At 37.7% G+C, this 12,355-nt stretch overlaps 1 protein-coding gene across 1 annotated transcript in view; it reads left to right on the top strand.

The window, feature by feature from the left end:
* kl-2 (dynein heavy chain 2, axonemal kl-2) overlaps positions 1 to 12,355 on the top strand; it is a 1,174,416-nt gene that overhangs the window by 244,783 nt on the left and 917,278 nt on the right. Inside the window, exons 17-18 of the mRNA XM_090369487.1 lie at positions 4,134 to 4,345; positions 4,759 to 4,959. Of these exons, the coding sequence (XP_090225613.1) occupies positions 4,134 to 4,345; positions 4,759 to 4,959 (413 nt within the window). The remainder of the gene's footprint in view (positions 1 to 4,133; positions 4,346 to 4,758; positions 4,960 to 12,355) is intronic.

Raw genomic sequence — 12,355 nt, 5'->3', positions numbered from 1 at the left:
ATTTTTATCTGTTTTTCTCAGCAAAACTGCATTATATATAGTGAAACCCTGTATATTTTTGAAATGAATGAGGAAGTGTTTGGGGGGTTTAGATCTTTTCACAGATAAGTTTGTTCTATTAGTTTCACAATTCATGGTGTATTCAGAAGTAAGAAAAGGTGGAGAGGGTATGAAGTAATGAAATTTTTGGATATGGCATACACATGGTAAGTATATACTCAGCTCCTTGATATCACTTGACAATGCCCTCAGCATACGCGGACTCCCTCCAGAGGCAGCAAGATCATACACTAGCTGATCCAGAAGCCTCCTAAAGAGTTACCAATAGGTTTGGTCCGGTGGACTAACTAGAGGCTGGCCAGCAAACACCATTTTAGAGCTGTATCTTTGAAATGTAAGGAAGATTGGATCTCACCAGTCTGTCCATCATAACTTCAAAAGACATTAATCATACTGCATGATGGAAGAAATGGGAGGGGGTTTGCCAGAGCTTTTCTCTGGAGACTAAACATGGGTTCCACTACAATCCTCCAATTTGTTGTAGCTGGAGTGGAATTTATTGGCACAAGGGCTGCTATGGTCAAATTGCACCTGTTCCTTTGGAGCATTGGTCAATATATGAGAGGAGATGGGTCTAGAAGTGACTGTATACAATTGATCATTTTTAGATAAGTAAAGAGTTCTGACAAATTGGCATCATCTTCAAGTATATGGGTTAGTTTCAGAGGTTTTTGTAACTAAAGTAGAAATCTGAAACATGCAATTCTAGCTGAATTGTAATGTGCACACTAAATGATGATAAGTATGGAACTACAATGGGAGCAAAGTGAAGGATCTTCTAGCAGTAAAAATAGGTGTGTTAAATGAGTATGGCCAATTTATGCTCTTGCAAGCACGACCTCTTTGTGCCTGTTTAATCGGGAACTAGATCTCAGTAGCTGTGGATTCTGTTTTATTTCAAGAAGCTTATTACCTGTCTGGTTATGCCACATTTCAGACTACTTCTCAGTACCTATCTGCCTTATGATTGGTTTGTAGTCAGAATAAGGAATTGGGATGGAATCGAAGCAAACAGGATGTTTTGCTGCTTCATCTGCACATTCGTGTCCTGGAATTCCAACCTGACTGGGTATCCAGCAAAGCATAACAGTCAGCTTATTTTCATTGAGATGACATAACTGAGATCTGATTTGTGTGAGAAGTGGATGGAAATTTTGAGATTTATTCTGAAGGGCATTCACAACATTAAAGAGTCTGTATATATTATATAAGGTCTGGGTGTTTAGAAAGGAGTTACCAGTAGTTCCAATTACCACTTGAATCCAGTTACCACTGCATTCAAGTGGTAACTGGACAGAAGAACTGGATGTAGGACTGATTACTGTAGCTCAGTTTTGGAGCTGTCTGTGTATATCTGAAGACTGTGAGCATTGGACAATGCGTGAGCCGTATGTAACTGTCTAAGGTTGTGGTTCAATAGGGAGTGTATTCCCCACTGAAGAAAATAGTTATCGCAAGGCTGTATATACATTGCCCATGGAGTTTGTACTGTGTCTGCAGCTTGAAAGATATTTCCAAGATAGATGTTCCAATGTTGGGTTACCTCCTGTAGTCATACCCACAGGTTTGTTTTCATTGGGTTTATTCCTATGTAAGTTTATCCACTGAGGTTCAAAGAGATATGTCCAGATGGGGTGAGAGGGAGGCTACATAATTTGGCTGAATAGCTAAGAAGCAATACTTTTCTCCTAAACTGTAGTGGAGGTTCATTGGCATATATATACAAACTTTGCACTAGGGATGTCTTAAAAGTTCCTAAGGCAATCCTGAGAGCACTGTGCTGGACTGGATTGAGCGAAGCGAATGCTGTCTTACATGCAGAATCATAAACTGGGGCTCCATAGTCTAGACGAGGTCTTATTAAGGTATGATATATGTTTAGAAGTGTGAAGCAATTGGCTCCCCATGCCATAGAAGAGATGACTTTGGGGATATTCATCTTTTTCATGCACTGAGTTCGTATTTGCATTATATGCACCTGAAAGGAAGGGTTTAGTGTCCAGTACTAGACCCAAGAAATGGATATTGTTGCTAAGTGATATTGATTGAGTTCCTAACCTTATCCAGGATCTGGATGGAACTTATGCTTTTTACAAAAGTGGATGGCAGTTGTTTTTGTTGCAGAGAGGTGATAGCCATTGTGGGATGCCCACAACTCTATTCTGTTTATTGAAGTTGCAGTTGTCGTTCAATTGAGTACATATTTTGTGAGTGGCAGGATATTGTAAGGTCGTCTGCATATAGATAAGTGTCAACATTAGCCGGAATTTGGCACCTGTGAGGTTATCTGTTGCATTGTTTAGCCTAAATGCAAAGAGCATCGCATAAGAACTGATCCTTGTGGGGACCCCCTTCTTCTTCTTCTTTTGGACATCTGTTTGGGACAGTGAATTGCAGTAATACACCTGGAAGGTTCTATTTTAGAGAAAGCTCTGTATGATTAATGGTAGCTGACCCTGAAGTCCTGTGGCATAATGATTTTGAAGAATGCCATAGTGCCAGGTGGTATCAAAAGATTTTTCATGTCCAGGCAGACCATGACGAGATGTTCTTTACAGATAAAAGCATTCTGTATGTTGGATTCTGCCTTGATCATATGGTCTAGAGTTGGCTGGAGGCCTCATTTTAGGAAGGATGTAGAATTGCTAGAATGAGTACAGAGAAGGGCAACAAGATTGGTAAGGGGAACGAAGGGATCCTCTTACCAAGACAGGCTTAAAGTTCTGCAGATTGCAGCATCTGGAGGCTAGGCACCTGTGAGGTTATCTGATTAAAGTGTATAAGGCTTTGAATGGTTTGGGCAGGCCAAATGCTGATGGGATTCTTCCTCTTGCTCAGATTACAAACTTGAGAGGGCATAAATTCAAATTGAGGAAAGACAGTTGTAGAATAGATGCGTGTAAATTTGCTTTTAGCCAGCGGGTAATTGATTGCTGGAACAAACTTCCATCTGTCGCAGAAGTTGAATTCAATAAATTCAAGGAAGGACTGGATAAACTTTTAGAGCAAATGGATGTGTGAAATGGGAATTTTTTTTTTTTTGGCTGATGCTGTATATGCTTGCTTTCTTGCATCATATGCCTCTATTAATGCTAATGCTAATATTGGGTTTGGTTTTGTCTGATATTCTGCCATCTCCCATTAAGGAAAGCAGTAGGATAATTCAGGTTTAATTTTTGCATGGCTTATTTCTTGCTACTAGCATGTGATGTTTTACTTGTCCTAAGAAAGTGTGTGGTCCCTTGGCTCTGTTCGGAAAATCATTCTGACTATAAATGATGAAACTGATTGTTGTTATCTCTTTTTTTGTAATGCCACATTACAGTGACACTCTCACTGGTGCCACGATAATCTCATTTTACAGAATGAGAAGAGTAGTCACATTAGTTTTGGTAACTTAGCATAATAGATCTACGTTTAGCAATATGTTGGCAATAATCACTCAGACACATGCACACCTGACCTATCTATTAATGTAGAGTGTTGACACAGGACATTTATTTATGGTTCTTTCATTTAATTTTTTGTTTATCTCTGCTTAAAAAAGTTTCCAGTGATTCATTTGAAAGTTGATATGATAACTACTATCATGCGTTACCTTTTAGAGGGCACCTCCATAGCCAGGTGGGAAGGAGCAGCAGTGTGTAGCACACGCTTCTTGATTAGACCGGGGTTCGAGCCTGTCACCACCAAATACAGAGGATGCGGAAAGGTCAGGAAATGACCACCGCATATTCCCGGAGCAATATGGCCTTAGCTGCTAATGTTCCTAAAAACCAAATAACAACAACAACAACAACCTTTTAGAGATATCTAAAAGGTTGTTTTGGGAGAATTAAAATAATCTCAATGATGCATATAAATGAATGAATGAAGAAAAGTTAAAATGCGTGACAAGTTTATCATGTTTTTGGAAACACTATGATGGAATCATCGTTGGAACCACTTTAAATACTGTAATGTATTTTTATCTGTTTTTTTTTATGATCAGAAATGAATAAGTTATTTACATTTATATACATATATTCAGTTTTATTCTGCTTGCTGAACTTGAATTTTGTTTTCATTTTTAGCCATTCACAGATATCTTAAATGAAGATGAAGAGTGTAAGAAAGCCAAAGGAAATATTTATCGTGGTATTTGTACTTTTTCTGAGAAGATGGACAATTATCTTAATACATGGAATAAATACTGCCACTTATGGGAAGTGAACCAAGAAGAATTTATGGAATCATATAGGAAAAAAGATCCCTCTGCTGAAACATTTGATAATGACCTTGTAAAGTAAGTTTTTTCAATTGTTTCTTGATTTCTTAAGTATGTCTGTATTCAGACTATGATATTTTTATTCCAAACTGTAAAAAATCAAATGGCAACTGCTTAACTGCTTATTCAGACTCGATACATTTACTTATCATTTTGTTGCAAAATTATTAATAGAGGCTGTCTGTTATCTGATGAGTGTCCTTTAAGACCGAGAAAAGCTATAATAGTAGTGCCTTGAGTTTTCAGTGACAACTAATTTGTCTTTTTGGTAATGTTATTCAATTAAAAATGTTGTTGATAATTTTAACAATTTAGGTTTATGATCTTTTTATGATTTTTAGATTTATCTTAATTCTGTTATTTTTACTTCTCCCATTGTTATTATTAAAGCCAGCAGGGATCAGTGTGTTTTGTTAATTTTCTTAATTTAGATTCATTGAAATTGGTCGCAGTATAAAACAACTAGAAACAACTTCTGTGATACATTTTGCAAGTGTTGACTGTTCATCACTTAAAGAAAGCATTCAGTTCTATACAAAGGAGTGGCATACCAAATTAACAGCATTACTTCAACAAATGTCAGCTGATAAGCTTGATGGAATTTATAACTTTATGGATACAAGTAAAGAAAGGTAATGTTATATATTGATTTGTGCATGTGCATAGTTTAATAGTATATTTGTCTTTGTATGGAATGTGTGTGTTATCACTTTTGTTAGTTTCCTTGTAACTGAGGGCTTGCAGTTCTGATTCAATGTGCCATGGTACTCTTTGAAGGAAGGAAGAATACAGAGATTTCTTTACCATCTCTACATATGTATTTTGTCTTTGCAGTAGGCATGGACTAGTCAGGAGTGCTGAGCCCCTATGTTTGGGTTTCACTCCCCTCTTACAAATCATGGGCATTAGTTTAGATATTGGTTCTTAACTAATGATTTTAAATACAATTAAAGCACAAGAAGCCATAAAATTTCAATGCATAGTATATAAGAGAGAGAGAGAGAGAGAGAGAGAGAGAGAAAGAGAGAGTGTTCCATTTAATTACCATTTTTATCATGAGTTCCCACTTAAGAAGCTGTCCCAGAAAAACATTTTCCAGACCACTCATCATATGTTCAAAGGCTGATTTACAGAATGAAACATGAAATATTGCTGATGGAGGCAGCCCTGGTTCCTTGACTGAGATCACTTAACTCATTTCCTAAGTGAAAATTATCAGTGATGAGAACTGAATGCAGACTTTTTGATAGGTGTCAAAGTGTCCATTATATTGCCAAAAATTAGTGTTATAACACAATATTGATATATATATACAAAAAAGTGCAATAAAAATACATATAATACTGGTCTTAAAAGTCTTGAACAAAAAATTAAATTGCATAAAAATTGTCATTTTGTCTAAATTATATTCCATTTATACATTTTTAATTTATCTTTCTGTGTTGAAAGTATCTGCTCTTTAAATTTACATAAGCTTTTATTTCCAAATTTCACCGAATCAGGTTACCCTAACAGTGTCACATACAACTGCCCATCCAAACAAAAGAAATTTTCATTGGTAACCACTGTTTCCATTACTATTGGCCCTTGCAGTCACCATCAACAATATGCAAAGCCAGAGTTTCAACATGGTATATATATAATGATTTATGATGGGAGCCAGCACTGTCTCCATGAGTGCCTCAGTATAAGAATCAGGTAGTGTGACTTTATTACATATGGGTAGCTGTAATCCCAGGTTAACATACCAACTGTGTGGTACTCAGGGTAGTGGAAAATGAAAAAAGGCCTGGAAATAATTGTGCTGTCAGATATGAAGTTCTTTAATAGGGCAGACTGGCTGCCAGGTCAGCTCATGGGGTTTTGTCAATGATATGAGAGATGATAATTTAATTTGCAGATTGATGCAATATTTATGTTTACCGCGCAAACTTTCCATAACTGCTGCTATAGGTCTCCCTCTGATCTCTACTGAGTTGTGTGTGTGTGTGTGTGTGTGTGTGTGTGTGTGTGTCGTGCGCGCGTGCGTGCATGTCAGTACTTGTCAAGCTAGTTTTTTTTAGCTGAGTGTCACTGACAATCGTTTTAAAGCAAGTATCATGTCTGACATACATATTGAACAGCAATATGTGATTCGTTATTGTGCCAGACTGGGCTTAAATGCATCAAACAGTTAAAGAGATTTAGTGATAAAGTGTCTTGGTAGGACACCCATATTCCTGTGGGATCAAACTTTCTGATGTGAAGTGGCTTCTCCATCAAGACAATTTCAGGCCCCATACAGCTGCTTGTATTGTGCAAGCAGTGATCACTGCCATAGGGCCCTAAGGTTTTGCCACATCCCCCTTATTCACCGAACTTAGCCCTGTGTGATTTCTTCCTGTTTCCATGTCTGAAGAAAGCTCTGAAAGGTAAGCATTTCGTGTCCGACACAATGATGCTCGCAGAGCCACAATGGAAGCACTTCACAGTCCTTTGAAAAATGACTTGCAAGAAGCATTTAATGCATGGGTATGATGGTGAAGAAAGTTTGTAAAGTTCAAGGGAGATTATTTCGAGAAGGAAAAATCCAAAAGATTCAGGTGATGACAATTAAGATAAGATCTTGCACCAATCTGTTTATTAAATGATCACCCCCTTGTATATGAGAACTTTTTATGCAGGGATTAGGAGATGATTATCCCACTGTACAAGGTAATGGTTAGGCTGCATCTTGAGTACCAAATACAGGTCTGGAGACCTCATTTTAGAAAGGATATAGATCTACTGGAACTGGTGCAAAGAATCAAATGAGTGATATTACCAAGAGAAGCTTAATTTCTGCAAATTGCAGCATCTGTACACTAGGCACCTTTTTTTTTTTTTTTTTTATGAAAACCCCAAACACGAAAGGTATCAAAACCTATAGTACTTAGTACCGTGCATGGGTTGAAGGAGAATTATGGGGGGGAGGGGGGTGCCGGAAACGTTGCTCTAGAGACTAAACATGGGTTTCACCACTTCAAACCTCCAATAAGCAAAGTGGTGGTATTTCACCGTGAGGTGATCTGATTGCAATGTTTAAGGCATTGAACGGATTGAGCAAATCATTCAAACCATTGGAGGGGGCTGGACAGGTGATGGGGAAGGGTTTTTTTTTTTTAGGTGTTTATGTTTACTTTTTTGCATCATTTGCCACTGCTAATACTATCATGGAAAATGCCCATATAGTGGACCGGATTTTATGGTAATAATAAAAATTTAGTTATAACAAGTTATTTGTTTAAACAACACATAACTTGCAAATTGTGAATTAATTCAGTAAATTTCCTCACCCTACAGTAAATCTTGGGGGGGGGGGAACACAAATATTTGGATAGATTGATTCAGAAGAAAAAAAAAATTTAATTAAAAATAACCTTTTTTGCCAACAAATAAAATACAGTGAAACTTGTGTTAGTTTTTCATCGCACACTTGACATATATTAAATAAAGTCTATGCTTAAATGTCCGTGCTAAAAACTAACAGTACACTGTCCACACTAAAATCTAACAATAGCAGGCATATGGGCTTTATAATGGGGATAAGTAATTAAGTGCTTACCATTGTCAGGGAAACGGGAAATATATTATGCAAAAAGGGATAGGTGGAATAGGACCAGGGTATGTCTGCCGGGGCAAGAGTTGAAGACATTATCAGAACAGATATAATCTAACGTTTACAACAATATCATAAAAGGTGAATTGTTCTACACATTGGCACTAATGACATTAAGAGAGTGGTACCAATGACATTAAGGTTTAAGCCTAAATGCAAGTTGTATGAACAAATGAGACTCGTGGCAGAGAGAAAACTGCATGAGATGCATATAAATTGTCAAGCAACAATGAAGCCTATAGTAGATACAAGCTAGTCTGTAATCGAGTCACAGAGGAGGTTAGGCAAGCGAAGGCAGATTACGAGAAATCCTTGGCAAAGGATGCAAAAAAAAACAGCAAAGACCTTTACTTACTTATGTAAATGCTATAAGGAAGGGGATGAATCAGATTGGTCCACTTGATATTGATGGTTCGACTGTTGATGACTCTGCTCAGGTAGATGACAAACTGAATGAGTGTTTTGAATCTACATTAATATATGATGATTTCTGTAGGAAAGTGGAGGCCAGAAGTTTATCATATCTTACAGGGAGCTAAAGGATTTTGTAATAACTGAAAGGAAAGTGAAAGAGAGAAAAAAGGTAGAAAGGCATGGGGATGGATGGGATCTATCCAGTTATATTAGAGGAGGCATCAAAGAAAGTAAGCAAACCCTTAGCCATAATTACGAGAGCATCCTTGGATTCTAGGGAGGTCCCCATGGACTGAACAAATGTGCAAATGTATCACCAATTCACAAAGAAGGATCAAAAGGTGACACTAGTAATTACAGACTTGTTAGTTTAACATCTGTTTTGGGGAAAATGATGAAGTCACTAGTCAAAGAAGCAATTCAGGATCAGCTATACAATACTGCAGTTATAGTTCAGACATAGCATGGGTCTGAACCTTGCTGGGAACCTTCTTCTTAAGGGGAAGCCTTGCACGACCAATTTGATTGGATACTACGATGTGATCACAAAGGAACTGGATGCAAAAAATAAATGTGATATCATATACTTGAATTTTAGGAAAGCTTTTGATACTGTTTCGCATGGTAGACTATTGTACAAATTGGAGTAGTATGGCATTAAGTGTAAGCTGCTGCTCTGGATAAAGGGATGGTCGAGTGGGAGAAGAAAGAGAGTGGTAAATAATGGACACTGCTTATCATGGGCTAATGTTATTAGTAGAATCCTCCAGGGTTCAGTGTTGGGGCCCATTTTTGTTTTATTTGTTTATCAATGATATTGATGAAGGTATATCAGGCTTAATATCCAAGTTTTCAGATTTTTTTTTTTTTTTTTTTTCAAACCCAAAACATGAGAGGTATAAGAACCTATAGTATTTAGTATCATGCTTGGGTTGGAGGTTGAGAAGATGAAAGAAGATATTGATTGACATTAGACTTGAACTTCTGTAGGCTATAATTTTCAGGAAATACGTATGAAGGAAGATTGATTCAGAAAATGGCAGTCGAATTAACAAACAAGGAAGATGAAAAGTTGGTTCTGTAAGTTGGACAGTAAATGGATGTTGGCTGGTGGCAGCATGTGTTCAGAAAGAGAAAGCGGGAATTATAGAAGCAAATTCAGAAGAACAGTGCCTGTGGAAGTATCTGTAGAAAAGGTATGCAGCAGAAACAGTATGTCTATGAGACAGCGAGTGGAGAGACTTTGTTAGAGAGGAGTCATTAATTAAGTTAAGTGCCCTCTTCTGAATGGAATCTAGAAGCCTGAAAAAGGTTTGAGGGCACTGGTCCAGATGTGGGAACAGTATTCCATGGGCAGATTTATGTTTTATACAGAGTGAACAGTTGTTTGGAAGAAAAGTAACGCTGGAAGCGAAAGAGAAAACCAAGTTTTTTACATGCAGAGGAAACAATATTTATATTCTCTTTTTCCGAGAGAGGTCAGAAATCAAGATAATCACCAAAAGAGATATATCATTTTACCTAGAAATTGTAGTGTTACCGAAGATAAGCATAGGAGCAGAAGAAACCTTTTTGCGAAATATAAGACAAGATGAGTTTTAGAAGGATTATAATCAACTAAGCTGTCTTTGCCCCACTGGAGAATTACCTGGAGATCGGCATTTAAGGAACTGGTAGCGAATATTTGAGAAGTTGAAGCTGATTGAGCGGGGCAAGGTTTCTCAAACTGGAAAGTGGAATGCAATGTGCTATCATCGGCAAAACTATGGATAGGATTTCCAATTAATGGAAGGTCATTAATATACAAGAGGAAAAGAGTGGGGGAAAGAACTGAACCTTGGTGGACACCAGCATTAGTGGAGAAGTTAGAAGACAGAGAGCCATCTGCTATCATCCTCAGTGAGTGATCAGAGAGAAAATTATAAAACCAATTACAAAAAACAGTTGGCAAACCATAAGAGGGAAGCTTGTTTAGAAGACCTTTATGCCAAACAGAATCAAAAGCCTTTGAGATGTCAAGATCAACTGCTTGTGTCTACCTGAACTTTTCCATTGAATTTGTCGATAAATGGGTAACATTAGCCAGAATATCACCATTGGATTGACACTGACGGAATCCATACTGGGGATCGTTGATCAGACGGAAGGTTTCCAGATAGTTTAAGAGTCGGCAGTTAATTGATTTCTCCATTACCTTTGACAGAGTAGAATTAATTGCAATGGGACGATAATTGGATGGGAGGGATTTGTCACCCTTTTTAGGAACTGACTGGATATGAGCAAATTTCCAAGCAGAAGGAAAAACACCTTTGAAATAAGAAAGTGAAAAAAAGGCAGCAAAGAACAGGAGTTAGTTCAGGAATGCAGGTTTTAAGAACAAGTGGAGAAATACCATCAGGACCTGGAGCTTTCTCAGCATCAAGATTTGTCAAAATCCTTCTGACATCCTTTTGACGGAAGACCACAGGAGGCATTGAATGGAGCATGTTGGGAATGGTGGGTGGTGTTTTACCAAGATCATTAATACATGAGTTGGAAGAAAAATGGGTTGCTAGCAGGTCAGCTTTATACTTGGCTGAAGTGACAACAGAACCATTTGGTTTTGACAGAGGTGGGAGCAGAGATGGGCAGAGTTGCGGCCAATAGCTTTGGCAAGAGACCAGAATGCTTGTCTACCATTAGGGCAGGAAGCAAGTTTTCTACTCTTAGCCTGTTCAAAATCTAGTTGCGACAATTTAATAACTAATAACAGCTAATTTATAACTGCTTTACAATTGTTGTGAGCCTTGGTGTAGGCAGAAAATGAATCTGAAGATTTGGAAAAAAGGCAATTATGATATGCAACACTCTTCTCTTGAACAGCCTTAGCACATTTATTGGAAAACCACATTTTAGATAAAGGACAAGAGTTTAAAGTGGAGTGTGGAAGAAAGGATTCCATTCCTACAAGAATAATTTCAATGACACGATCTGAGTAAACGTTGACATCAGAAGTTTTGAACAGTAATCCGACCAATGAAAAGAAGGAAAGAAATCTTGCAGGTCATCCCATTTTGCATTCTTGTAATTCCAAAAAATATGAGGTTGGGAATAGCCATGAGATAAAGTCTCCAGAACTCCAGAATTGGACCAGAGATGATCACCAAGTTGTGATTTGAGGTGCCTGAAGGACCACTTACTTCGACCATATACTTAGAAGGGTTGCTTGTGAGAAAAAGATCAAGCGTGTTGGCTGTATGGTTAGGATTGTCCGGTATTCTTGTAATTAAATGAACAATCTGTGCAAGGTCATTAGTAATTGCAAAAGCCTCAGCATCTTGACCAGCTTGCTCGGTGTGACTAGAAAATGGAAGCCAGCTGGAGTTGTGAACTTGAAAATCACAAAGGAAAATTACCTCACTGTTAGGAAAGTTGGATGAGGAAGTCAAGTTGCAAAGAGAGGAAGTCAAAGAGCTCCAAGTGATTAGTGGAGTTCGGAGAAGGGTAGAGATAACTGATGAATTTGACACAATATCCAGAGATTTAAAACCAGAGAAGATCGAAAAGAGGAAATTCCAAATTACCAAGTCTCTGACAGGGAATATTAGATGGACATATGTGCAAGTACCACCTTTGAGGCGAAAGGAATCATACAGTGAATAATTTGGGCAACTGAGATGAGCAGTAGTTGAATCAACTGATAACTGAGATTCTGTTAGAAAAATTACATGGGGTTTGCCAGATTGCAAGTGGAAATGGACATCGTTCAGATTAGAATTGAGTCCACGTATATTTGTGAAATGAACAAGGAAGTTTTTGGGAGGTTTAGATCTTTTCACAGATAAGCTTATTCTGTTAGTTTGACAATTCATGGTGTATTCAATAGTAAGAAAAAGTGGGGAGGACATGCTGTATGCAGTAATGAAAATTTTGAATATAGCGTACGCATGGTAAAAATACACCCTGATCCTTGACATAATGTGGCCTCGACAATGCCC

The sequence above is a fragment of the Mastigoproctus giganteus genome, chromosome 1, assembly GCF_048544385.1.
Source record: "Mastigoproctus giganteus isolate SK-2022 chromosome 1, ASM4854438v1, whole genome shotgun sequence".
In the NCBI taxonomy this organism is placed as follows: Eukaryota; Metazoa; Arthropoda; class Arachnida; order Uropygi; family Thelyphonidae; genus Mastigoproctus; species Mastigoproctus giganteus.
Note: the sequence above shows the minus strand (reverse complement) of the source record. Positions and strands in the feature narration are given on the sequence as shown.